The sequence below is a fragment of the Sceloporus occidentalis genome, unplaced genomic scaffold, assembly GCF_023333645.1.
Source record: "Sceloporus occidentalis isolate IW3139 unplaced genomic scaffold, rSceOcc1.0.p SCAF_4, whole genome shotgun sequence".
Taxonomy (NCBI): Eukaryota; Metazoa; Chordata; class Lepidosauria; order Squamata; family Phrynosomatidae; genus Sceloporus; species Sceloporus occidentalis.
The window spans coordinates 204,313,093-204,340,471 of record NW_028316984.1 but is presented as its reverse complement, the minus strand read 5'-3'; the positions used below and the strand labels follow the sequence as shown (position 1 = coordinate 204,340,471).

At 46.4% G+C, this 27,379-nt stretch overlaps 1 protein-coding gene across 1 annotated transcript; it reads left to right on the top strand.

Moving 5' to 3' along the window:
* Nucleotides 1-633: 633 nt before the first annotated feature.
* LOC149315347 (cytochrome P450 2C29-like) lies at nucleotides 634-20,897 on the top strand. Its single transcript, XM_089522993.1, has 9 exons — nucleotides 634-891; nucleotides 4,570-4,732; nucleotides 8,502-8,651; nucleotides 10,128-10,288; nucleotides 14,497-14,673; nucleotides 15,193-15,334; nucleotides 16,053-16,240; nucleotides 18,201-18,342; nucleotides 20,118-20,897. Exons 1-9 carry the CDS (start codon nucleotides 709-711, stop codon nucleotides 20,297-20,299), a joined length of 1,488 nt encoding a protein of 495 aa, XP_089379119.1. The 5' UTR covers nucleotides 634-708; the 3' UTR covers nucleotides 20,300-20,897.
* The last annotated feature ends 6,482 nt before the right edge of the window (nucleotides 20,898-27,379 follow it).

Sequence of the window (27,379 nt, the reverse complement as noted above, 5' to 3'; positions counted from 1 at the left end):
CATCCAAGCTGCTGTATTGGAATACTATCGCATCCGCTCAAACCCACAAGACAGGGACACCATACTCATGGCATTCAAGCATTTCAGACACTACACAGCCCACCATATGAAATTAAAACAACAACAACAACAACAACAACAACAACAACAACAAATCAACAAGACTTGTACCCAGGACCAATCTATTAGACAGCAGACGGAAGCCAGAAACGTATCATCACTGACCCACAACCTATTTGGGGCAATAATGCTGCCCTCTCAAAGGCTCTTGGTGGAAGGCCTCTGATGATGATGATGATGATGATGATGATATACAGATGTGGACACCAGTGCAAAGCTTTGCCACAAACTCAGGTGCCAACTCTGTCCACACATCTATGGAGGAATTGTCATCATAGGGCCAGATAGGAATCAGCCACAATATTAGAGGTTGTTATCAAAGTATCATGGCTGCCTCTCCCGTGAGTCCCTGGGAAGTGAACCCAGAGTGAGTACATTGTACTTATATAATGACCTAAAATCAACATAATAGAAAAAACAAAGTGAAGTTCAGAGAAGTTCGTATCCAGAGGATAACATGCAAACTGGATTTCTTAATGATTAACACAACTTGGTTAGAGTATAAATGTCAGGCTGTAGACCACTGTAACTCACCATCTCGATCCTTGAATCTGGAGCCATTCCTGTCTCTCTCTTCTGTCGGCTGAGATGGAGCCCTTGGGGACAACCGCCGTTCTTCTGATCGTCTGTATCTCCTGCTTCCTCCTCTCTGCCATCTGGAAGAGCGTGACTTGGAGGAAAGGGAAGCTGCCTCCTGGACCGACTCCGATGCCCTTCATCGGAAATGCCCTGCAGCTGAAGACCAACCACTTGGACCAGACTCTCTGCAAGGTCAGTGGAAGAACAAAGACCACCAGCTCCTCAACAGATCTTTAGGAGGAGGAAATCCAAGCAGTTTGCTTGCATTTTACTATTTTGTTTTCATTATTTACTATTTTAATATTTTCTGTTTACCAACAGTACTACACTGTCTAGATCAAGGGAAGTAATACAGTGGAACCTCGCCATACGCGGGGGATCCGTTCCGGATCCCGCCGCGTATGGCAATTTCCACCTATGCTCGAGCCCCATTGTAAACAATGGGGCTCGTGCACGGCAGCGCGGGGCGCGAGCACGTCGCAAGGAGCGCACACGCCCATTCAACTGAATGGGACGCGCTGGCCCTTCCGCCCCGCGCGCGCCCAGCGGCTTGAGCACGTACGCTCAAAGCCACTTATAAAAAGTCCGCATATGCGGAGGCGCCACTGTACTGCCACTCTGTTCTGCTTTGGTCAGGTCTCACCTGGAATAGTGCTGTGTCCAGTCCGGGGCAACACAATTAAAAAGGGATGTTGAGAAACTGAAGCCATGTGTCCAAAAAAGGGTCACCAAAATGGTGAATAATAATAATAATAATAATAATAATAATAATAATAATTTTATTTGTATACCGCCCTTCTAAAAATCAGGGCGGTGAACAACAACTACATAACAACATAACAATACAGCAGCAAACTATACTGAATTCGTTAAAAACAGTTCAATAAAAATAATAAAATTTTCATGCCGACAAAACAATGCTGACGAAGCAGGGCGGGGGGGAGGAAGAATTCTGGTCAGGGGTAAGCTTGTTTGAATAAATGGGTTTTTAGCCCCTTCCTAAATTGGGCTAGGGAGGTAGCTGAGCGGAGCTCAAAGGGCAGCACGTTCCAGAGGTTGGGGGCCGAGATGGAAAAGGCCCTCCTAGAGGTGGAATTATATTTTGCCTCTGGAACTCTTAACAATAGCTGCCCTGATGATCTGAGTGCGCGGGACGGATTGTACGGAGAGAGGCGGTCCTCCAGATATCCTGGGCCCAAGCCATTTAGGGCTTCATAGGTGATAACCAACACCTTGTATTGCGCCCGGAAGCGAATAGGCAGCCAATGTAAGTCTTTAAGGACTGGTGTTATATGACTGGCCCTAGCAGTACCAGTGACCAGACGGGCTGCCATATTCTGCACAAGTTGCAGCTTCCGGGTATGGTACAAGGGTTGCCCCATGTAGAGCGCGTTGCAGAAATCCAAACGAGAGGTTACCAGGGCATGTACAACAGTTTCAAGGTCCCTCCGGTCAAGGTAGGGACGCAGCTGGCGTATCAGCCGAAGCTGATAACAGGTGCTCCTGACCGTCGCATCCACCTGAGATGTAAGGTGGAGCGACGAATCCAGGAGCACCCCCAAGCTGCGTACAGAGTCCTTCACGGAAAGCGTGATTCCGTTCAGGACAGATGGAACCACCGCCAACCCTGGACCGGGAGAACCTATCACGAGTACTTCCGTCTTCTCTGGATTCAGGCTGAGTCTGTTGTCCCTCATCCATCCCATTACCGACTCCAGACAGGCCACGAGAGGAGAGACGCCAACCCCGGTCACTGCATCAGTCGGAGACATAGAGAAGACTATTTGGGTGTCATCAGCGTACTGATAACCCCGCGCCCCATGTCTCCAGATGATCTCTCCCAGCAGTTTCATGTAAATGTTGAAAAGCATGGGAGACAGAATGGCCCCTTGAAGGACACCAGATGTAAGGGCCCTCTTATCGGAGCACACGTCTCCCAGCTGCACCATCTGGAACCTCCCGGAGAGGTAGGAACGGAACCACTGGAGCGCAGTGCCCCCAATTCCCGCCTCTGCCAGGCGCTCCAGAAGGATACCATGGTCTATGGTATCGAAAGCCGCTGAGATGTCCAAGAGCACTAACAGGGACACACTACCCCTGTCCATGCCCAGACGGAGGTCATCGACCAAAGCGACCATGGCAGTCTCAACCCCGTAACCCGCCCGAAAGCCGGTTTGAAATGGGTCTAGATACTCTGTTTCATCCAAGATCGATTGAAGTTGGATAGCAACCGCCCGCTCGATCACCTTCCCCAAAAATGGCAATAGCGAGATTGGCCGATAATTATTATGCAACAGGGGGTCGAGGGAGGGCTTTTTAATAAAGGTTTTACTATGGCCAATTTCAAGTTTGTTGGAAATTGCCCATCCCTCAGTGATGTGTTAATAATCCTCTGTAACAACAAGGTTACAGCCGGGGGCCCCTGTGCCGCTAGCCATGAGGGACAGGGATCGAGAGAGCATGTTGTCTTCCTAACACTTCCAAGGATCTTGTCCACATCCTCGGTACTGACAGACTCAAACTGAATGGTCTGGAAACCATGAAGCCCCATGAGGAGACACTTAGGGAGATGCTGGGGATGTTTAGCCTGGAGAAGAGAAGGTTAAGAGGGGATATGATGATAGCCCTGTTTAAATATTTGAAAGGATGTCATATTGAGGAGAGAGCAAGCTTGTTTTCTGCTGCTCTAGAGAATAGGACACAGTGGAGCAATGGATACAAGCTCCAGGAAAAGAGATTCCAGCTCAACATTAGGAAGAATGTCCTGGCAGTAAAGGCCTGTTTGACAGTGGAAGATGAATCTCCTCCTTTGGAGGTCTTTAAACAGAGGCTGGATGGCCAACTGTTGGGAGTGCTTTGATTGAGAGTTCCTGCATGACAGAATGGGGTTGGACTGCACGTTTCTTGAGGTCTCTTCCAACTCTCCTATGATTCTGTGATTCTACTGTCTTGAACAGAGGAAACTGCCTTTCCATGTATGTGAATATGTGTGTGTATTACACACACACACACACACACACACAGACAATGGAGTGCAGTAGATTTTTTCAGCCTTTAAGCAGCGAGATCCCTGCCCTGACAGTGTGCCATTCAGTACCAGGAAGACAAGAAATGAAGAGGAGGATCATAAACTCACAGACCCTACAGATGACCTCCCAGCCTCTGTTAGAAAACCCTTCAAAGACATCCCAAGGCAGCATCTCCTGCTGTCAAACACCTCTTACTGTCAGGAAGCTTTTCCTAATGTTGATGTGTGATCTATTTTCCTATAGCATGCATTCATTGCTCCAGGTCCGAATCTCAGAGTTTGCTCCATCCCCAATGTAACATCCCTTCAAATGTTTAAAAAAGGCTATCTTGTCTCCCTTTAACCTTCTCTTCCCCAGGTTAACATTCCCAAGTCCCTCAGTCACTCCTCATAAGGACAGAAAGGCTTTGGGGAGGAGACCAAGGCTATGCAATTATGTCTATATAGAGAGATCTTGTATCAGCTTTGAGACTAACTGAAAGGAAGACGTTGGAAGCATGGGCTTTGCTAAATCTAGGTCTACTTCCTCAGATGCATTTAGTGGTTCTGAGGAAGTAGACTGCACTAAATGCATCTGAGGAATTAGTCTACGAAAGCTCATGCTGCCAACTCCCTTATTTCAGTTAGTCTCAAAGGGGCTACAAGATCTCTCTATGTACTGATTCCACAGACTAACACAGCTATAGCTTTCAATTATTTCTGTCATATGCTTTTTTCTGGCTGCAGAACAGGAGAGAGTTGAAGAAGGCAAAGCTACAATTGCAAAACATGGGCTTGTCCCCATGTGGAGCTTTTCACAGCTGATCATCCTGCAATGTGTCTCTTTCTTTGCCTTCCTCCAGCTAAGCGAGAAGTATGGCCCCGTCTTCACACTGCATTTCGGAGCAGAGCCTGTTGTGGTTCTGCATGGCTACGGAGCGGTCAAGGAGGCCCTGGTCGACCGGGCCGAGGAGTTTGCAGCCCGAGGGAAACTGCCCTTAGCTGACAAAGTCCTCAAGGGGCAAGGTATCAAGTATTTCTTCCTAGTTTGCAATTGGGGACAAACAGATGAGGGCCAAATTGCCCCATTTCTACAAAGTGTGGTGGGTAGAAAAACCCTGATGGATGAAATGGTGGGGCATAAACATGTTTAGGAAAGCAAGTAGAAAATGTGTGATGCATTTTGTTAATCATTCATAAGCTCAGAGGTGAGAGCCAGCGATGACAGAGATGTCTGAGTGTTGAGTTAGGGACTTGTTCCCACTAGAGTTTAAAACGAATTGCTGACTGGGTTATATGTCCATCGTTCCCACTGGAAACTGGTTCTGATCCTACTGTGCTCAGTTTCACCCCTTATTATTATTATTATTATTATTATTATTATTAACCTTTATTTATGAAGCGCTGTAAATGTACACATCGCTGTACTTGCAATCTTTTTAGTTAGACGGTTCCCTGCCCTCGGGCTTCCAATCTAAAAAGACATGACACAGAAGGAGAAGAAGGGAGTGGTGGAGGGAAAGGTCCTCTCTACCTCCAAGGCCTGGACCAAGGCAGATGGACTGGAGGGAGGGCTTGGCTTCATAATGGATGGTTAATCTTCATCCAGGGAAAATACATACTCTCAAGTAGGATAATACATATACAATACATAGCAAGACAGGAAATGGTTCGATAAACAGGCAACAAAAGAACACCAGAGAGCAAGTGACAATTATGCAATGCCTGGGAAGGCTTCTCTGAACAGGATGGTTTTCAACTCCGTTTTGAAGCTGGTTAAAGACGTGATGGCTCTTGTTCGCGGGGGAAGAAGGTTCCAGGAGTGAGGGGCAGCGAGTGAAAAGGGTCGAATCCAGGATGGGGCAGAGGAAATCCTGGGCTGAGACAGCAGACCTTGACTACCAGAACGGAGGGCCCTGGTGGGAAGGTGAGGAGAAAGAAGGTCTGATAAGTAAGGAGGGCCAGTCCATGGAGGGCTTTAAACGTTGACAGCAGGAGCTTGTACTGAATGCGGAAAGGGAGGGGGAGCCAGTGAAGGGATGCCAAGACAGGAGAGATGTGGTCAGAGCGGTGGGTGGAAGTGATCATGCGTGCAGCTGAATGCTGGACAGAGATTAAAGGACGGAGGTGAGAAAGATGAAGCCCAGCCAGGAGGACGTTACAGTAATCCAGTCGTGAGATCACTAGGGCATGGACCAGGATCTTGGCAGTAGAGGCAGAGAGATATGGTCGGATCTTGGCAATATTGTATAAGAAGAATCTACAAGCCTTGGCTGTGGTCTGGATCTGAGGGATCCACGACAGAGAAGAGTCAAAGATAAAACCAAGACTGTGGGCTTGTTGGACTGGTTGTATAGAAATGTTGTCCACAGAGACAGAAAAGGAGTGTTGAAGGGTGGGCTTAGGAGGAAAGACAAGAAGCTCCGTCTTGGACATGTTGAGCTTCAAACGCCGATGGCGCATCCACTGCGAGACGGCTGTGAGGCAAGACGAAACTTGCTGTTCAAGCCTTGGAGAAAGGTCAGGGGCGGAAAGATACAGCTGGGTGTCATCGGCATACAGATGGTAGGAAAAGCCAAAAGAGCTGATGAGTTTTCCTAAGGACAGTGTGTAGAGAGAAAACAGAAGGGGACCCAGAACAGAGCCCTGGGGAACTCCAACAGAGAAGGGAACAGGAGAAGAAGTCTGACCACCTGCAACTACTGCAAAAGATCTGCCAGACAAGTAAGATCTAAACCAGTCGAGAACAGAGTCTGAGAACCCAAGGTCAGAGAGTATGTCAATTAGGAGACAGTGATCAACAGTGTCAAAGGCTGCAGACAAATCGAGAAGGATGAGAACAGAGTAAAGGCCATTAGCCTTGGCCTGTAAAAGGTCATTGGAGATCTTGGTGAGAGCTGTCTCTGTAGAATGCCTTGTGCGGAAACCAGACTGAAAGGGATCGAGGATGGAGTTGGCTTCAAGAAACTCAAGACAGCGCAAATAAACAACCCGTTCCAAAACCTTAGAAAGAAAGGGAAGAAGAGAAATTGGACAATAGCTAGACAAAGAGGAGGGGTTAAGAGAAGGTATTTTCAGAATTGGGAAAATGAGAGCATGTTTGAAGTCCGATGGGAAGGAGCCTGTAGAAAGAGAGAGAGATTGAAGATATGGAGAAGCGAGGGCAGAAAAGAGGGAGCTATGGAAATTTGTGCCTTTCCAAACAAAACCAACAAACCAACAGCCTTTTCAACTAGCAGCTTTTCCAAAATGAACCAAGCTGGGCACCCACTGGATAAGGAGAAATGTAAGATACTGACATCGGATAGAAAAAATTGAAATGCAAAGATACAGGATTGGGAACACCTGCCTTAAGGAGATGTATCCATGTGAAAGGGACCTAGGAGTCCAAGTAGACCACAATTTGAACATGAGTCAATAGTGTGATGCGGCAGCTAACAAGGCCAATGCAATTCTAGGCTGCATCAATAGAAGTATAGTGTCTAGATCAAGGGAAGCAATAGTGGGACTCTATTCTGTTTTGGTCAGGCTCCACTTGGAATAATCCTGTGTCCAGTTCTGGGCAAAACAATTCAAAGAGGATGTTGAAAAACTGGAGTGTGTCCAAAAGAGGGCCATCAAAATGGTGAAGGGTCTGGAAACCATAAAGCCCTATGAGAATCATAGAATCATAGAGTTGTAAGAGATCGCAAGGGCCTAACCCTAACCCTCTGCTTAAAGACCTCTAAGGAAGGAGACTCCACTACACTCCAAGGAAGGAGTGTGATCCACTGTCGAACAGCCCTTACTCTCAGGAAGTTCCTCCTAATGACTTGGGGAGCTAGGGATGTTTAACCTGGACAAGAGATGGTTAAGAGGGGACATGATAGCCCTGTTTAAGCATTGGAAGGGATGTCATATTGAGGAGGGAGCAAGCTTGTTTTCTGCTGCTCCAGAGAATAGGACAGGGAACAATGGATGTAAGCTTCAAGAAAAGAGATTCCGCCTAAATATTAGGAAGAGCTTCCTGACAGTGAGGGCTGTTTGACAGTGGAACACACTCCTTCCTCGGAGATGGATAGTCTCCTTCCTTGGAGGTCTTTAAACAGAGGCTGGATGGCCATCTGTTTGGGATGCTTTGATTATTGAGAGTTCCTGCATGGCAGAAGGGGGTTGGACTGGATGGCCCTTTTTGGGTTCTCTTCCAACTCTATGATTCTATGACTGCCCACACCAGAACCAGGGTTTGGGTCATAAATTGTCCAAGCAGGACAATACCAAAACATGTTTCTATGTACTGTGACCCTGGCGAGTGGGGTTTGAATCCCCAGTTGGCCATGAAATTCACTGGTGACTTTGGGTAAGTCACTGTCTCTCTGCCTCAGAGGATGACTATGGAAAACCTCTTAGCAATAGCAATAGCAAGTACATTTCTATACCTCTTATCAGTGCCCTTAAGCACTCTCTAAGCAGTTTACAATCTGTAAGCCAATTGTCCCCACCAAACTGACAACTCATTTTAGTGACCAACAGAAGGATGCAACGCTGAGTGGACCCTGGAGTCCTGCCTGGGATCGAACTCACAACCTTGTGGCTGTGAATGGCTGCACTACCGGCATTTAAGCACCACTCCTTCTGAAGAAACCTGTTGAGACATTCCTATGACAGGTTTGCCTTAGGTATGCCATAAGACAGCAACAACTTGCGGGCAAAACAGTTCATGGAAGACAAGCCAGATCTATCAGATTCCACTTGTAAGTGTATTTGGAAATCACAGTTCCATCTCTCTCTCCCTGTTTCTCTTTCCCCTTTCCAGGGATCGTAGTCAGCAATGGGGAGAGATGGAAGTCCCTCCGGCGTTTTGCCCTGACCACCCTCCGCAACTTTGGGATGGGGAAGAAAAGCATCGAGGAGAGGATCCAAGATGAAGCCCAGTATCTCCTGGAGGAGTTACGGGACACAAAAGGTAGCTCGCTTCTGTCCATCCTAATCTCCATCCCAACTTGCTTTTTCTGGTAGCAATAGCAATAGCAGTTTCATTTATATACCGCTTCATACTGCCTAAGCAGTCTCTAAGCAGTTTACAACTTTAAGCTAATTGCATCCAACAAGCTGGGTCCTCATTTTAGCATCCTCCTTGGAAGAATGCAAGCCTGAGTCAACCTGAGCCCTGGCTGGTATTGAATTCGCAATCTTATGGCTTGTGGTGGTTCTCTAAGGGCCCATTCCTACTTACATTTAAACCAGTTTGCCAATCATGTTGACACCGGGTGACAGAATCAATCGATGCCGATACTCAGTTCCTACTATGAAAGCCAATTTAGACCTTAGACTATGTAGTTCTCACTAGTTCTTTTGTGCCGCAGCTTATGGGGGACCAGGTTTGCCAGGCTTGTAGCTCCTGCGGCTCCAGATGTGGTTGAACTCCAAGTCCCATCAAAGTGGGGCTTCAGGGGGCAGAACCTTGGGAGGGGGGCAAGGAATGATCTAAAGGGCCCCTTGGCTATGGATAAAATCTTCCGCTGAGCTCTGCCCCGGAAGGCCGTGCTGGGTTCCTCCAGCCCTCGTCGCCCAGGTCTCCTTGGGGGAGATGGGGGGGGGGAGGCCGGGAAAGAGAGAGAAGGCAACCCCCCAATACTCTCTGGGGCCCCAATTCCACATAGTCAGAACCTAGAGGCATCTCGAGGCAGAGGCAGAAGCAGCCATGCAGGAAAGGAGAGAGGCAGGGCTAAAGGGAGGGAAGCAATGTCCAGCCCAGGCTGAGGTTGGACTGGGCTCCCAGGGCTGTCCTCCAGGCACCGGCTGAACTCCCCGAGGGAGGGAAGGAGGGTCCCCCATCTCAGCCGCCCTTCCTGCAGCACCCACCTGGTCAGTGAGGCCCTCAGCCAATGCGCTCTTAGGTGGCATCAATAGAGGTATAGTGTCTAGATCAAGGGAAGTCATAGTGCCACTCTATTCTGCTCTAGTCAGGCCCCACCTGGAATACTGTGTCCAGTTCTGGGCTCACAATTCAAAAGGATGTTGCGAAAGTGGAGCGTGTCCAAAGGAGGGCAACTAAAATGATGAAGGGTCTGAAGCTCTATGAGGAACGACTTAGGGAACTAGGGATATTTAGCTTGGAGAAGAGAAGGTTAAAAGGTGATGTGATAGCCCTGTTTAAATACTTGAAGGAATGCCATATTGAGAAGGGGGCAAGTTCTTGTAAGTAAGTTCTCATTGGTGATTCACACAAAAAACCCAGTTCTTTTGAAAAGAACATCTGAAATCCCCGTCTCAAAAAAGCCCAGGTTAAGGGGGATTTGCACCAGGGCCCCCCAAACGCAGGTCAGGAAAACCCAGTGCAAGTGTGAACGATCCCAATTTAAACCGGTTAGGAAACCGGTTTAAAATGTAGTGTGAATGGGCCCTATGATTCTAAGAAGTCACTTTTTTGTATTTGCAGAGCAACCTTTTGACCCGACCTTCTTTCTCACTTGTGCCACCTCCAACGTCATCTGCTCCATTGTCTTTGGAAAGCGTTATGAGTACAATGACGAGAAGTTTCTAGCCATGATGAGCATAATCGATGAGAACTTTAATGTGTTTAGCTCTCCTTGGGGACAGGTAGGCACTTTGCCATCTGCTCTAAATTTGTTTATTTATGGTATGTACAGTGTTCCCTCCATATCCACAGATTCTGCATCCAAAGATTCAACCATCCACATCTGGAAAGTACTCCATTCTCCCACCCCCACCCCCCAAAAAACCCTGAAACTTTGATACTGCAATTTTATATAAGGGACACCATTTTACTACACCATTGTAGATAATGGGTCTTGAGCGTCCATGGATTTTGGTATCAGCTGATGGTCCTGGAACCAAACCCCAGTAGATACCAAGGTCCCACTGTAGTATGATTTGTGGAGGCATAGGATGGGATGGGAGAGAAGAGTTTGCTTCTCCCAGGGGGTTACAAGGAACATTTGGGGAATGGGAGAAAAACCCTGTTTCCCCCAAATTAAGACATACCCATAAAATAAGCAGTAGCAGGATTTCTAAGCATTTGCACCATACCCTGAAAATAAGTCATAGTGATAGCCCCGGTGCGGGACGGAAGGGGGCAGAAAGAGAGCGGAATAGGGATATCACCCATCTTACCTCACGGAGGAACGCTGCAAGAACGCCGCCGCCACCAAGACCGGGAGTCCCCGTTCTGTTCCCCATCCATCCCACAGAGGCCGATTTTCAAGAACTGTACTGAACATTATTGCTCAACATGAAAAATGGGGGCCAATGGTTCTAAACGAAATGGAGTCGTGTCACACACACACACACACACACACACACACACAAAAGGTTTTGTTATTGTTTTATCCAGAGAGAGAAGTATCGCCACCTTAGACTGTAGGACTTTCAATAAGACACGGTGGAAACCAGATCTGTATTTATACATGTAACATTTATTAAGACACTACATATATACACAATATCATAGAATCATAGAGTCATAGAGTTGGAAGAGACCTGAAGGACCACCCAGTCCAACCCCATTCTGCCATGCAGGAAATCTCAGTCAAAGCATCCCCATTGACAGATGGCCATCCAGCCTCTGCTTCAAGACCTCCAAAGAAGGAGACCCCATTAAAATTTCTGAGCTAGTGTCTTCCACGACAGATGACCATCCAGCCTCTGTTTAAACTGTCTGGGAGGAGTTATATAGAGCTAGACAAACACTCAGTTCAAACACTCACCCCACTCAAAATGGCTGCCCAGAAACTGCTCTCCTTCTCCTCTCTGTGGCAGGAACTGGTCTGGAAAGGCTCTGGGAGGAGTTATATAGAGCTATTCTGCTAGCTCCGCCCCCTAGTGACTCACAGATGTGACTCACAGAAGCTCCACCCCCTCAGCAACAAGCACACTCTCCCAGAGTTTTTTAAAAATTCAAACCCTCACCCACTCAAAATGGCTGCCCAGAAACTGCTCTCCTTCTCCTCTCTGTGGCAGGAACAATATACTTGGTACCAAGAGCTCACACATACACACATGCATACAATACTCACACACAAATCCCTCTTGAAAAGATGATCAGTGTTTCAATGGAGCGATGGATGTACCGTTGCAGCTGATTCGGCAGACACTTTTAGGGAAATTCCAGCAACCTTTTAGAGGGTCTTTCAGTCTTTTTTCTCTCCTTTCTGGTTTTGCAATACACATCTGCTAGTCTATACGTCTGTTCCCTTGTTTTTCGCATTCCAGTCCATGTTGTTCTTTGTTGTTGTTCATCAGGACTGCTCTCGTAGGCCTTATCAGCAGATTGTCCTAGTTTTGTTCCAGTCCTGTTACATTCTGTTATTGCTGAGTCTGTCTTCTTTCCTTTTTCTTGCTTTATGTGGCAAATCACCATTTTATCACGCATTACACTCTTCTCCATTTTCTTTGGGGTTCCCACTCATTCTTTACAGTCACAAGAAATTCAGGATCGAATTCGTGTTTTGGAGAGTTATGACAATGTTCCAGAAGAAGACAACTTAACTATATTTGAATAAATGTAGGTTGTTGTACCATAGGCCCTATTCACACTGAGCTATTTGCCCTGGATGTAACTGGGCATATGGGGGGGGGGGACTCCTGAATCTCTCCATAAGCCAGTGTCCACCACAAATCAGGGGCATTTTAACCCAAATGTCCTCTTAGAAAAATCGGGTTTAACATGAAGGTGCCTGAGTTCCGCGATGGTCATAGGTGACATTTGCAGCACTCATTGGGGCATCGGAAGTGTGCTTCCCCCCTCCTTTTTTAAAGAGCCAGGCACCAGAATGCGCAGATTCTGTCAAATTAAAAACCTCCTCTGTGTGTGTGTGTGTGTGTGTGTGTGTGTGTTGTGGGCATTTTGGTCAGTGCAGATTATGATCTGCCCTTGGCCCCAATTTCAGCCCCAAAATGCAAGCTAATGCCATCTCTGCATCCTGTATCCCCCCTCCTTGCCACCCCAGAATGCCTCATACGCATGCAATAAATCATCATCATCATCATCATCATCATCATCATCATCATCAATTCTTCACCTTGGAATGCCAGAAAATGATGCATTCTTTAGGCTACCCCTGAATCCCTTAGAGACAGTAGCAAAAGCATTCTGTGTATCAGTTTGCCAATTTGCCAAACTGGAAAGAGAAACATTGTAACATTGGCATTGGAGCATTCATTTGCAAAGGGAAAAAAGTCTTGCAAAGTGCTCTTTGCAACATTTCCCCTTTGCTGGAAGCGAGGAAATGAAAGGGAAAGTGAACCAGCAGCTAGCCACATTCTATCTATCTATCTATCTATCTATCTATCTATCTATCTACCTCAAGCAAAAAAATGTGCATTTTTTGTCAAAAATAATTTTAAAAAATAAAAAAGGGGGGGAGAGGTGCCTGGTGCGAGCTCCGTTCGTGCCGCCTTTGACTTTGCCTTTGACCTGAACTGAACTGACCCTTTTCCTCCTGCTAGAGGAGCTTTGCCATTGCCTTCCACTGAGACTGAGAGAGAGTGACCTGTCAGTTCCAACTAAAGTAGACCCATGGAATCAATTGGGAATAAAAGGGAAATGCAGTGCAGGCATTCTGACTGTAGCACCACAAATAATAATAATAATAATAATAATAATAATAATAATGGCTCTTAAGTTCCAGGAGCAAGAGGAAATGAAAGTAGCACAAGCACACACACATTCTATGTCACCCGAAAACTCATGTGCATAGACTGTCAAAAATAAAAAGAGAAAGAGGCTCCTTCCTCCTGTCCGCAGTCCGATTTCTCTTAGCAATCCTCCTCCTCCTCCTCCCTTCTGACCCTCCCTGAAGCAAAAACCACTGTCACCCCAATTCCCCTTTTTTGCCTCCTGTCACCCTGATTCCCCTTTTTTCAATCCTGAGGCTCCGTCCTCCTCCTCCTTCTCCAAAGAAGGGAGGGAATGCCCTGCCCTCTGACCTAAATCCCTCCCTGAACTTGGCCTGATCACGATCGGAGGCAAGTTCAGATTTCGTGGAACCCGGGTTTTTTCAAAAGGGACAGCTTTTAACCCGATCCTGAATGTCCTGGGCTAAGGGGCATTTGCCACGGGACTCTGGTGCATGCCTCAAAATGGATTGTGACAGATTTGGAGCAAATATGAACTTCACGTGGAAGAATCGATTCCTGATCTGGGGTAAAGTGTAGTCTGAATGGGCCCTTAATAAAAACAAGCCATCCCCTGAAAATAAGCCATAGTGTGTCTTCTTGAGGAAAAATAAATATACGACAGTGTCTTATTTTCAGGGAAGCACGGCAGGAGTAGAGACAGAGTGGATCTTTTGGGAACTGGGGCTTTGAGTATCCCAAGGAATGGCCACCAGCTGGGCTACAAATGCCACAGTGGCCTTTCGCCCAAGCTTTCCGCTTTGCTTGACATGTCTTGCTCCCAATGAGCCTGATTCTTCTTAGATATTTTGCTTCAGAATTTAGCAAGCAGATCTGCCTGTCATCTAATGATGGAAAGTATGCTTATAGTTACTCATTTGCCTGTGGATAGAGTCCTTTGTGCCAGTGCAGATGGCATGAAGCTGGGAGGGACGGCTAACTCATTGGAAGATAGGAAGAGAGTTCAAAAGGACCTGAATAATCTGGAAACTTGGGAAGAAATTAATAAAATGAAATTCAGTAGAGAAAGTGGCATCACTGGGGGGTTTCTGGCAGCATGGATGTGCCAGGCGTCACCGTCAGAGGCGACGTCGCCAGGTGTGCGCAAAGAGAGGAAATGATGGAATGGCTGGTGTGTGACTCTTCCTTGGCTTTTCTTTTCTTTTGTTTAGCTTGTCAGTATCTTCCCTTCCATCATGGACTTCATCCCTGGCCCTCATCACAAAGTGAAGCCAAACATCGACAAAATGGTAGACTTCATTTTAGAGGAAGCCAAGGAGCACAGGGCAACGCTGGACCCCAGCTCACCCCGGGATTTCATTGACTGCTTCTATATTAAAATGGATCAGGTAAGAGAGAGGCCTTGTCTGCATCCAAGGGCATCCTGGAGTATCCTGGGCCTGAGCTGCTCCAACCTTCCTCCATTACCTCAGCTTCCCGACCTCAACAGGAGGGAGCAAACTCGTTTTCTGCTGCTTCAAAGACTAGAACACGGAACAATGGATGCAAGTTACTGGAAAGGAGATTCCACCTCAAGATTAGGAGGAACTTCCTGACAGTAAGGGCTGTTCAACAGTGGAATGCACTCCTTCTTCGGAGGGTGATAGAGTCTCCTTCCTTGGAGGTCTTTAAGCAGAGGCTGGGTGGCTATCTGTCAGGGATGCTTTGATTGAGAGTTCCTGCATAGCAGAATGGGGCTGGACTGGATGGCCCTTTTGGAGGTCTCTTCCAAGTGCAAACTAAGTTCAAGTTCAAGTGCAAACTAAGGTCATTTCAACCGATTAAAACTAATTTGTGATCCAGTTTAAAAGGTAGTGGGAATGAGGCCAAGCTGACTGTATTGTTTTCTTTGTTGTGTTTTTCTCCAGGAAGACCATAGCAATGGATCTGAGTTCACCACAGAGAACCTGGTCATGTCCACCGTGGACTTGTTTACTGCAGGGACAGAAACGACTAGCACCACCATCCGATACGGACTGCTGATCCTCCAGAAATACCCAGAGATAGAAGGTAAGAGAGAGCAGTTCTAGGTCCTCCAGTGCAACTCCATGATCAACTTTAACTAAAATTTGCACTGAAAGACCTAGAGATTCCTAGGAAGAATATTCTACTAGGCATTTGTAGCTGCTCCAGCTCAGTCCTATGGTCAGTGTCTGTCAGACACAGACCACAGAGTTGCCCTGGAGGACCTAGAGATTCCTAGAGAGGTGTCCTCTCAGGCAAAAACATCGTGTTTTTGTTATTTGATGGTTTTCCCAATTCTGGGGGGTCTTGTACCCCTAATCCTAGCCAATATGGAGGGACAAGTGTAGTTTGAGCAACCTTCTCTGTGTTCTGTGAGAACACAAGGATTGCTTTGCAATGTGCATTTTAAGTGGAGTTGAAGGCTTTCATGACCGGCATCCATAGCTTTTGGTGGGGTTTTTGGGTGATGTGGGCATGTTCTAGAAGAGCTTCTTCCTGACGTTTTGCCAGCATCTGATGCTAGCCCCAGGTGCTGGTGAAATGTCAGTTAGAAACCCTTCTAGAACATGGCCACCTTGCCTGAAAACCTAACCAAAACTCTGCATTTTAAGTCCTTATCAGAGGAAAAAATAATTTGTGCAAAAAATACCAACCAGCCAAAAAACAGGGTGATTCTTATAGGCCAAATGTCTTGTGCACTTCGCATGCTGATATTTTCTGAATGTTTGTGCCCTGGTGTTCATCCTTACCCATCTTACCACAGAGAAAATGCAAGACGAGATTGACCGGGTCATTGGCCATTCCCGGGGGCCTTGCATGGCTGACCGGGGCAAGATGCCTTACACAGACGCCGTCCTCCATGAGATCCAGAGGTTCATCTCTCTCGTCCCATTGAGTCTCCCTCATGCAGTGGCCAGAGACACGCCATTCAGAGAATACGTCATTCCAAAAGTAAGTGCACACCTTCCCTTTGGGGAACCTGAAGAAGGGTGCCATTATTCACTCACCTTCTTCTCCAAAGACTTCCAAGATATCCCCATGTTAGTCTGGAAAATCAGTGTGCAAAAGGATCTTAGGATTTTATCCAATGGGGAAATTTGGGAGATTAACCCAGGGCCAATTCGTAGTCACCCATGGTATTTCATGTAATTTTGCAAAAGAATATCAAACAACGCCAAATGCAATCGGAAGGCAATCCAACCGCAATTGCGGGTCTTCCCAAAAATAGCTGCATTCGGATAGATATTGAATGTATATATCCTTTTCCACTGTGAATTTGAAGTCAATTCGAATTTGCATTGGTATGAAATGCATCTCTAGTTTGGCCATTGGATTCCCCCATTAGAAACAGACTACAATTCCCATGATCCTTTGTTCTTGCAATGTTCCTTCCTGTACTCCCTGGCTGCCAGGAGCAAAGCAGCTGTTTTGGAGTAAAGACTGAAGGGGGGAATCATAGAATCATAGAGCTGGAAGAGACCCCAAGAAGGACCATCCAGTCCAACCCCCTTTTGCCATGCAGGAAATCTAAATCAAAGCATCCCGAACAGATGGCCATCCAGCCTCCGTTTGAAGACCCCACCACACTCTGAGGGGGTTTGCTCCACCGTTGAAAAGCCCTTACTGTCAGGAAGTTCTTCCTAATGTTGAGGTGGAATCTCTTTTCCTGGATCCATGGTTCCAGGTCCTGTTCTCTGGAGCAGCAGAAAACAAGCTTGCTCCCTCCTCAATATGACATCCCTTCAAATACTTAAACAGGACTATCATATCACCTCCTAACCTTCTCTTCTCCAGGCTAAACAACCCCAGCTCCCTGAGTCTCTCCTCATAGGGCTTCATGGTTTCCAGGCCCTTCACCATTTTAGCAGCCCTCCTTGAGACAAGCTCCACTTTCTCAATGTCCTTTTTGGATTGTGGTGCCCAGAACTGGACACAATAATATTCCAGGTGAGGCCTGACCAAAGCAGAATAGAGTGGGACTATTACTTCCCTCGGTCCAGACACTATACTTTTATTGATGCATCTCAAGAAGTAGGCTGAAGTCTATGAAAGCTCCTGCTCCCAACTTCTTTACTTCTCCAAGGAAGTGATGAGAAATTTTAACAAATTTAGCTCTGAGAGTCTATGAAAACCATGTTGTTGTTGTTGTTGTTGTTGGTTGTCATTGCTGTGTGCCTTCATGTAGTTCCCAGCTTATGGAGACCCTAAGGTGAACCTATCTATCATGGGTTGGCCAGATTTGTTCAGAGGAGGTTTGCCATTGCCTTCCCCTGAGGAGGCTGAGAGAGTGTGACTTGCCAAAGGTCACCCAGTGGGTTTTCATGGATGAGCCAGGATTCGAACCCTTGTCTCCAGAGGTGAAGTCCAACCCACAAACCACTATATCCTCTGGCTCATACGAAAACCAAGCCTTCTTTGAAATCTGTTAGTAACCTGGGATTTTTCTACACAGAATGCAGATGTTGTTATTTTGGGCAGAAAACACAGCATTTTCAGCAAAGGAAGCAGCATTTTCTTGATAAAAAATAATACTTCTGAACAAAAGCATTGTTTTCTGAGCCTGAGATTCTGTTTCCTTCAAAGAAATACTGTGTTCTTCAAATAATAATAATAAGCATGTGTGAATTTTGCAGAGAATAAGCCCCAAATTGTGAGTTGCCACTTTAGGATTCTTATCACAATCATTCTCAGCGCTCAAAAAAATTTTTGTTATTGAATATTTTTCCTTTCCTAAACCAGAACTAATTCCTGCACCAACAAGGATTAGGGTCAGGGTCAGGTGGAAGGCATTTCTCTTAAGCATGTTTGGCTTGGAGGGTCCAGTGGGATGTTTGGTCTTTCTCAGGACATCTGACCGCTTACCTTTCATGATAAATATAGACTATCTCCCTGGATTCCTTATTTTTTCCAGGGGACCACAATATATCCTGTCCTGACCTCGGTGCTTCATGACAGCAAGGAATTCCCCAACCCCACACACTTTGACCCCCAACATTTCCTGAACAAAGACGGGACCTTCAGGAAGAGCGACTACTTCATGCCCTTTTCTGCAGGTAAAATGATCTCTCCCCAAAATGGGCAACCACAAAGCACAAGGTCATGAGTATCTCCATCCATGTTGCACAGGTAACACCGGTTGGCTGCCATTTTAGCTTCCGTGGCTCCCTCCCTCCATTGTACTTTAAGGAGATACTAAGAATTCCATGCCCAGCTGCTATTGCATTCATGTCCCTGAACCTCAGCAGCTTTGGAGATTTTCAAACAGAGATTGGATAGTCATACTAGCTTCTTTGCAACAATGTCATGGAGAACCTTGTCAAAGGCCTTACTGAAATCAAGATATACTATGTCAGTGATGGCGAACCTATGGCACGCATGACAGAGGTGGCACTCAGAGCCCTCTCTGTGGGCACATGTGCCATCGTCCCAACACAGCGTTTGCCAGAGTTTGTTACTAGAAAGCCAGAAGGACATAGCACTTTGCAATAAATAAGTGGGTTTTGGGTTGCAGTTTGGGCACTCGGCCTCGAAAAGGTTCACCATCACTGTACTATATCCATAGCATTCCCTTCATCTACCAAGATGGTCATTTTATCAAAGAAAGAGATAAGGTTTGTCTGGCATGAGTTCTTTCTCTGAAACCCATGTTGACTTTTTGTGATGATGGCATTGCCTTCTAGATGTCCACAGACTCTCTGTTTAATGATCTGCTCCAGAATCTTTCCTGGGATTGATCTCAGACTAACTGTTAGGTACCTTCTCAACATTAATTTGATATAAACCAATGAGGGGCGACTGGGGACTGAAGACTGGGGTAACAGGAAACTTTCAAAGTCTGCCAGGGGCTGTAGAGAGAGAGACATAATGGACAAACCCACAGTGCTTTTGCCCACCTCTCAGTGACATGAATCATAGAATAATAGCATTGGAAGAGACCACAAGGGCCCTGATCCAGTCCAACCCCATTCTTCTGCCACGCAGGAAATCTCAATCAAAGCACCCCCATTGACAGATGGCCATCCAGCCTCTGCTTAAAGATCTCCATAGAAGGAGACTCTGAGGAAGGAATGTGTTCCACTGTTGAATAGACCCTACTCTCAGGAAGTTCCTCCTAATGTTGAGGCGGATCTCTTTTCCTTTAGTTTGCATCCATTGCTCCTTTGTGTCCTATTCTCTGGAGCAGCAGAAAACAAGCTTGCTCCCTCCTCAATATGACATCCCTTCAAATATTTAAACAAATATCATGATACATAACATGTTACCAAGCAAAATTCTTGGGCAATCCCATCATGGCCAAGTGCCTTGGTTTCCCCCATGCTAAGCCATCTGGATATCCTAATGTGATATGGCTGGTCCCCTGTGCTGGGGTGCCCTCCATTGGCTACCTGCCTGTAACTGGGGTGACTGGGGGCTGGAGCCTGGGATAACAATTAGGAAACTTGCAAAGTCTGCTGGGGTCCATAGAGGGAGAGACATAATGGAAAAGCCAAACACACAGTGCCTTTGCCCACCTCTCAGTGACATGGTACCATTCTTCATTTCCTTCTGTGACACACTCTTCTTGTCTTCTCTTCCTGGCCAAAGACATGCTCAATCTGTGAGTGAGTTGCTAAGTGTGCTACAACATTGGCTCCCACTTCTCAAAGGATGCTCAGCAATGGCTCCTCTTCTTCATCCTGGAAAGAAGTGACCAGTGGGGTGTCCAGTAGAACTAATCTAAATGAATGTATAAATAATACTCTGGAGATTATTACACTCTGTGTGACGCAAGAGCATATGCTTCACAGCCTTCCTCTTCTCTTCCCGTCCTTCTTGGGTCTCCTTGCAGGGAAGCGGATCTGCGCAGGAGAAGGCTTGGCCCGCATGGAGCTCTTCCTCTTCTTCACCTCCATCCTCCAGAACTTCAAGCTGAAGCCCCTCATGGACCCCAAGGAGATCGATATCATGCCTTGGCTGAGCAGCGTGGGAAGCGTTCCCCGGCCCTATCGCCTCTGCGTCGTTCCCCGTTGAGAAGGTCTCCACTTCTAGGCAATGGGTCTCCTGGCAAAGGTGGCGACGGGTGGAGGAAATCCACTCCTCCTTCTCTTTTGAGAGACCTTTCATGTCCCTCCCTACAACCAAAGCATAGACCCATTGTATCTCCAAGTGAAAACCTGTTTCTTTGTTTGGGGCTTTGCAGACTAACTGGTTTCATCCAAGTCTGTGCATATGCATGGTTTTATTGTCAGAACCTGGCCCACCAAAGCTTCATCAAAAGTCAAGTTGTAGAACAAAGTCTAAAACTAGAAACTTTATTGAAGAAAGACAATGGTATAGATGCACAGTACAAGGCATTATAGTCAGATCTAACTTATAATAACAATCTGTCCAGTTTATAGTGACCACAGGAACCCTTCCCACAACAAAATCCATTGGCTAACGAATTCCCGCCAAGCTATAATTGACAGCTTAATTATTTTCCAGAGCCAACCTTTCCCCAAAAATGATGTTTTGAGAACCACTGCAGGGACTATAAGTTTCTCACCCAGCATCCCCACAACAGCAAAATAACGGTTTATTGTTCCCACCAGTATATAATCTTGAAATAAACCGCCAAAAATGCTTATAACTTTGAGGTTGCCTGTTGATATCTAACAACCCTTCCCTCTTATAGCTATCCCATCAGACTTGGTAAGAGACCAAGAGGCTGCAAGAATCCAATCATCCAACACCAACTTATGGAAGAATGCCTATTCTATACTAGGGTTCTGACAGTTTTATATGTCTTTTAAACCCTTTTAAATAATTGACTATGCTTTTGCTCTGATTAAAGGATGTGCTGAATTTAAGATGCTTATGATGACGTTGGAGCCAGTGTGGCGTAGTGGTTTGAGCATAGGACTGGGACTCTGGAGACCAAGGTTCAAATCCTGGCTCAGAAACCCACTGGTTGACCTTGGGCAAGCCTTACTCTCCCAGCCTCAGAGGATGGCAAGGGGAAACCTACTTTGAAGCAATCTTGACCAGAAATCCCTTAGGGTTGCCACAAGTTGGAAACTATTTGAAGGCAAACACAGAAACACACACACATATATGATGACATTTAAATTCCTCCAATGGCTTTGGGGCTCAGTGTTTGCATGAGTCTGTTGTTGTGTGCCTTCAAGTCATTTCTGACTTATGGCAACCCTATGGTGCACCTTTCATAGAATCATAGAATCATAGAGTTGGAAGAGACCGCAAGGGCCCTGATCCAGTCCAACCCCCTTCTTCTGCCATGCAGGAAATCCAAATCAAAGCATCCCTGACAGATGGCCATCCAGCCTCTGTTTAAAGACCTCCAAGGAAGGAGACTCTATCACCCTCCGAGGAAGGAGTGCATTCCACTGTCGAACAGCCCTTACTGTCAGGAAGTTCCTCCTAATGTTCAGGTGGAATCTCTTTTCCTGTAGCTTGCATCCATTGTTCCGGGTCCTGTTCTCTGGAGCAGCAGAAAACAAGCTTGCTCCCTCCTCAATATGACATCCTTTCAAATATTTAAACAGGGCTATCCTATCATCTCTTAACCTTCTTTTCTCCAGGCTAAACATCCCCAGCTCCCTAAGTCGTTCCTCATAGGGCATGGTTTCCAGACCCTTCACCATTTTAGTCGCCCTCCTTTGGACACATGGCTCCAGTTTCTCAATGTCCTTTCTGAATTGTGGCGCCCAGAACTGGACACAATATTCTAGGTGGGGCCTGACCAGAGCAGAATACAGTGGCACTATTACTTCTCTTGATCTAGACACTATACTTCTATTGATGCAGCCTAAAATAGCATTGGCCTTTTTAACTGCCGCATCACACTGTTCACTCATGTTCAACTTGTGGTCTACTTGGACTCACCGAGTTTTCTTGGCAAGGTTTGTTCAGAGGGAGTTTGTCATTGCCCTCCTCTGAAGCTGAGAGAGTGTGACTTGTCCAGGGTCACCTGGTGGGTTGCAATGGCCAAGTGACGATTTGAACCTTGGTCTCCCTGTGTCTTAACCCAGCGCTCAAACCACTATGCCCTGGTGGCGCAGTGGTTAAATCCCTGTATTGCAGCCACTCACTCACAAAAACCATAAGGCTGCAGGTTCAATACCAGCCAAAGGGCTGAAGGTCGACTCAGGCTGGCATCCTTCTGAGGAGGTTGCTAAAATGAGTGCCCAGCTTGTTGGGGGCCATTAGCTTACAGTTGTAAATCAGTTAAAGACTACTTAGTGTGGTATGAAGCGGTATATAAATGAAGTTGCTATTGCTATTGCTATGCCGTGTTGGCTCTCTCTTCACATGTAGACAAAAATACAAAAACAAAAAAGGATAATATGTAAATACTTGATATATACAATATATCAAGTATTGGTTTACCTGCTAACAGTATTCCCTATTACAGTCCGCCCCAGATTTACGCGGGGGATCTGTTCCGGACTCCCCCACATAAAGCAAATCCATGCATGCTCAAGCCACTTTTAACTGAATGGGGCTCGTGCATGCAGCAACGCGCGTGCGCCACAAGCACACACCCCATTAGTCACAATGCAATGCACTGCCCTGTCAGCGCAACTGCTGGGGTCCAACAACCCTTGTCAGCAACTCCAACGGGTCCTGGGGTTAAATCAGACCCTTGGAGCAGAGCTGGCAAACTTCCAGAAGCCGAAGCGTGGCTCCCAGAGTCCAATTGGGATGACAGCAACTGGATGTCTTCCAGGAACTGCAGCAATGCAGGAACCTCCAGGGACACACAGCAAACCGATGCTGTAGCTTCTTCTGATGAACCACCAGAGAAACAAAGGTCCCCAAAGTGCTATTTATTAACAGTGCTATAATACAAAACTAGATCTCTCAAACTCTACAACATACCAATCCAAACTCCTACTTCAAACCCACACCACACCCTTGCAACCCCTGGGTTTATATAGACTCCAGACCATGTGGTCTCCCAAACCCAGTGCATTCAGGTGTGTAGCCATGTCATGTGTCTCCTGTGCAATCCAGATACATGGTTTCATCATCCATGGCTACGTGCACTTGGACACTGAAGGGTCCTTGGCCCAATGAGCATCAGCTGTGCATGATCAGCCTTGCCACTGTGCTGACTGCTCATGGCCAAACACACACACACACACACACACACACACACATCAAGCATTTCCCTGTGTGCTGTGTTTTAACCCTACAAATCCTGACATGCCCCTTGTGCCCTGCGTGTTCCTGTGCGACTTTCTGCATATGCTGAAAACCGCATATAGAGTACCCGCGTATGACGTGGATGCACTGCATAATAAACCTCTGTTGACTTACTTTCATGTCAGTGTCATTTATTCATTAGATTTTATTTCTCCTTCCCATTCGCAAGTTTAACAGTTGTAAACTGCTTAGAGACTGCTCTGGCGGTATGAAGCGGTATATAAATGAAGCTGCTATTGCTATTATCTCTATTGTATCCGACATGTAAGGTTCCTTATGTTTAAGGCTTTCATGGTCGGCATCCATAGTTTTTTGTGGGTTGCTGCTGGTGAAACGTCAGGAATAACCTCTTCTAGAACATGGCTACATCGCGTCTAGATCAAGGGACATAATGGTCCCACTCTATTCTGCTTTGGTCCGGCCCCACCTGGAATACTGTGTCCAGTTCTGGGCAAAACAATTCAAAAAGGACGTTGAGAAACTGGAGCCATGTGTCCAAAGGAGTGCAGCTGAAATGGTGAAGGGTCTGGAAACCATGAAGTCCTATGAGGAGAGACTCACGGATCTGGAGATGTTTAGCCTGAAGAAAAGAAGGTTAAGGAGTGATTTGATAGCCCTATTTAAATACTGGAAGGGGTGTCACATTGAAGAGGGGGCAAGCTTGTTTTCTGCTGCTCCAGATAACAGGACCCAATGGAGCAATGGATGTAAACTGTAGGAAAAGAGATTCCAGCCCAACATTAAGAGGAACTTCCTGAAAGTAAGGGCTGTTCGACAGTGGAATGCACTCCTTCCTCGGAAGGTGATAGAGTCTCCTTCCTTGGAAGTCTTTAAGCAGAGGCTGGATGGTATCTCTCGTGGATGCTTTGATCGAGAGTTCCTGCATGGCAGAAGGGGGTTGGACTGGATGGCTCTTGAGGCCCCTTCCAACTCTATGATTCTATGAAAAACCCACAAAAAAACTATCCCTTATGTTTGCTTGGTAATCAAATTTGGCAAAGATGTATCCACTAAAACCTTTTCTGTCAATATCCGCTATCAATATCCATCTCTGTCAATATCTGCTGGCCATTTGCCTCTTCCACTCTTTTCCCAGGCTTAATTTTTACATCATTAATATTTCCCTCTCGATACACCCGCATGTTATCACAGCGCCATATCTTCATATCCTCATATTATCATGACAGAACCATGCACTTGGTTCTGACACCTTGTTTGATTTGCTGAAAGTATTTTATTGTCTTTCTTTGGAACTAAGGCAAGGAGGCCCTGTCACCCCCCTTGTTCCCAACCAGCGATGTATTCAAGTCTTTCTGTCCAAGTCTCAAGTCAGTCCTCATGTCTCCACCTTCAAGTCTCAAGTCGAGTCTCAAGTCATTGTAAGATACTTCCAAGTTGAGTCTCAAGTCTGGGAACCAAATATTAACAGGAAAACAAAAGGAGGCAGGGTGCATTTCTCAAAGGGAACAGCAAATGCATTTGGGAATGGTCTTGAGGTGAGGGTTACATGGCAGCTTGTCCCTGTGGCATGTTATATGAGCCTTCTAAAGCTTTTTAAAAGCTTTAGGGGAACCCTTCCACATCAAGCCCTTTGCCTAAAGCATTTGCTGTTCCCTGTCCTCTGGGATGGGTTTTGTCAGCTGCTCAAAATGAATGACAACAGCAACTCAGTTGCTAAAAATATACAATTCCCAAGTATCATAGAATCATAGAATCATAGCATTGGAAAAGACCACAAGGGCCATCTGGTTCAACCCCATTCTGCCATGCAGGAACTCTCAATCAAAGCATCCCCATTGACAGGTGGCCATCCAGCCTCTGTTTAAAGACCTCCAAAGAAGGAGACTCCACCATTCTCCATTGAGGGACTATATTCCACTGTCAAATAGCTCTTACTCTCAGGAGGTTCCTCCTAATGTTGAAGTGGAATCTCTTTTCCTGGAGCTTCCATCCATTGCTCCAGGTCCTATTCTCTGGAGCAGCAGAAAACAAGCTGGCTCCATTCTCAACATGACACCCTTCAAATATTTAAACAGGGCTCTCATATCACCTCTTAACCTTCTCTTCTCCAGCATAAACATCCACAGATCCCTAAGGCGTTCCTCATACGGCTTCATGGTTTCCAGACCCTTCACCATTTTAGTCACCCTCCTTTGGAAGCACTCCAGTTTCTCCACATCCTTTTTGAACTTTGATGCCCAGAACTGGACACAATATTCAAGGTGAGGCCTGACTAAGGCAGAATAGAGTAGGAGTATTCCTTTGCTTGATCTAGAGACTATACTTCTATTGATGCAGCCTAGAATTGCATTGGCCTTTTTAGTTGCCGCATCACACTGTAGACTCATGTTCAGCTTGTGGTCTACTAAGACTCCGAGATCCCTTTCACACGTAGAAGTCTCCTTCAGCCAGGTGTTCCATTTGCTTTCTTCCAATTGGTCTCTGTATGCTCTCAGGAGCTTGAAGGGCCAGGCGTACCACCTGGAGGCCCATCCAACTCCAGGCTTGGTAGGAAGAGTGTCTGCTGCGCATGGCTGCATCTCTCCTCTTCTGAAGGGCTCTCCTTTGCAGCTTCACCTCCCACTATCTCCCTTGTTTTCCAAGTGACCTCTTCTGGCATTTGCAAACAGCGACCTCTACTTCCTCGTTTCTTCTCTCTTCTTCGGGTGAGAGAAGATGGTCTGGCAGGCAGGACCTTGACATCTGTCTTGCCTGCTGGCTTGATGGTCTGCACACGGCCGTTCGGTCACGTCCCTTGCACTTGTGCATCCCTTGTCCTGGCCAAAGCAGCAAATCCTTGGGAGAAGATGACCCCAAGTAAAGTCTGTGCATGCCAACAATGGGACTTCTGCCTTTCTCCTGCTTCGCAATCCTCTGAACCTGACTGAACTCACCAGCTCTTTTAGAGACTGGCTGGTCCTATGAAAGCCAAACAGCCAAAACAAAAGACAACAAAAACAAAGACAACCCTTCTTTTTTTCTTTTTTTGCACTTGCAAATCACAGCCTAAACTCATTAATCAGTAATAAAACAAGAGAACACCAGGTACAGAATGTCAGGGATGATGGGAGTTGTAGCTCTTCACCTCTGGCTCGAACTCACCACCTTGTTACGCACCGGCGCTGACCAGTTTTGGCCAGTGGTTAAAGCTTTGCTCTAAAGCAGCAGAGTTACAGAGAATAGGCTGAAGACCCTGACAAACTCTCCAAGCCTTCTCACTCTTCTTCCACAGAAGTCTTCCCACTTCTTCAGGATCCAGCTGGTTCTTGTATCTTCACCCAAGACACCAGACAACTCAGTAGTCTTATATCAAAGATCTACTTTATTCTACTATATACAGCTCCAAAACTATCCAACACTACTCCACTACTACCCACAAAATACATTGGGATTCATAGCCATTATTACAGCCCTTGGAAAACACCACCCACTCTTGTCTGTTTCCACCCAGTGGGCGTGTACATCCACTCTCATTGGTTCTCTTGGTTCAACCCATAATTAATGATTTCATCATCTCAGCCTTGACCACTTAACAATTCTCAGGTGTGTTCAATTATCCACTTTGCATTTCTGTCCTTGGCATTTAGGACTTGCTAATTACATTACCTTTTATACCTGTGTGGCTTCTAATTGCTTTTGCTGAGTCACCCTGACTCTCACATACATGTTTTATTTCTTACACTGTATATCCCATGTTGCTTTTTCCTTAGCACAGAAAGGTGGATTTCCAGAGGAGAACGGACGCACTCTGGCCTACTGGATGGCTAACCTAACTGATTCGGTTCCAAAGGGCCATTGGTTAACCTTTACCCACCCCTGGGATTTGCGGTGCATAAAGTCCCGCTCTCCTTCCCCAATCCTTGAATCAGGGGCCCTTCTTGCTTCTTAATGGTGGCTGCTGGG

Bases quoted from the DNA above. Each gene is read 5' to 3' on its own strand.
- LOC149315347 (XM_089522993.1), top strand. From the start codon at position 709: ATGGAGCCCTTGGGGACAACCGCCGTTCTTCTGATCGTCTGTATCTCC. The intron at 4,733-8,501 runs GTATCAAGTATT...TCCCCTTTCCAG, and splicing joins CAAAGTCCTCAAGGGGCAAG to GGATCGTAGTCAGCAATGGG. The intron at 16,241-18,200 runs GTAAGTGCACAC...TATTTTTTCCAG, and splicing joins GAGAATACGTCATTCCAAAA to GGGACCACAATATATCCTGT.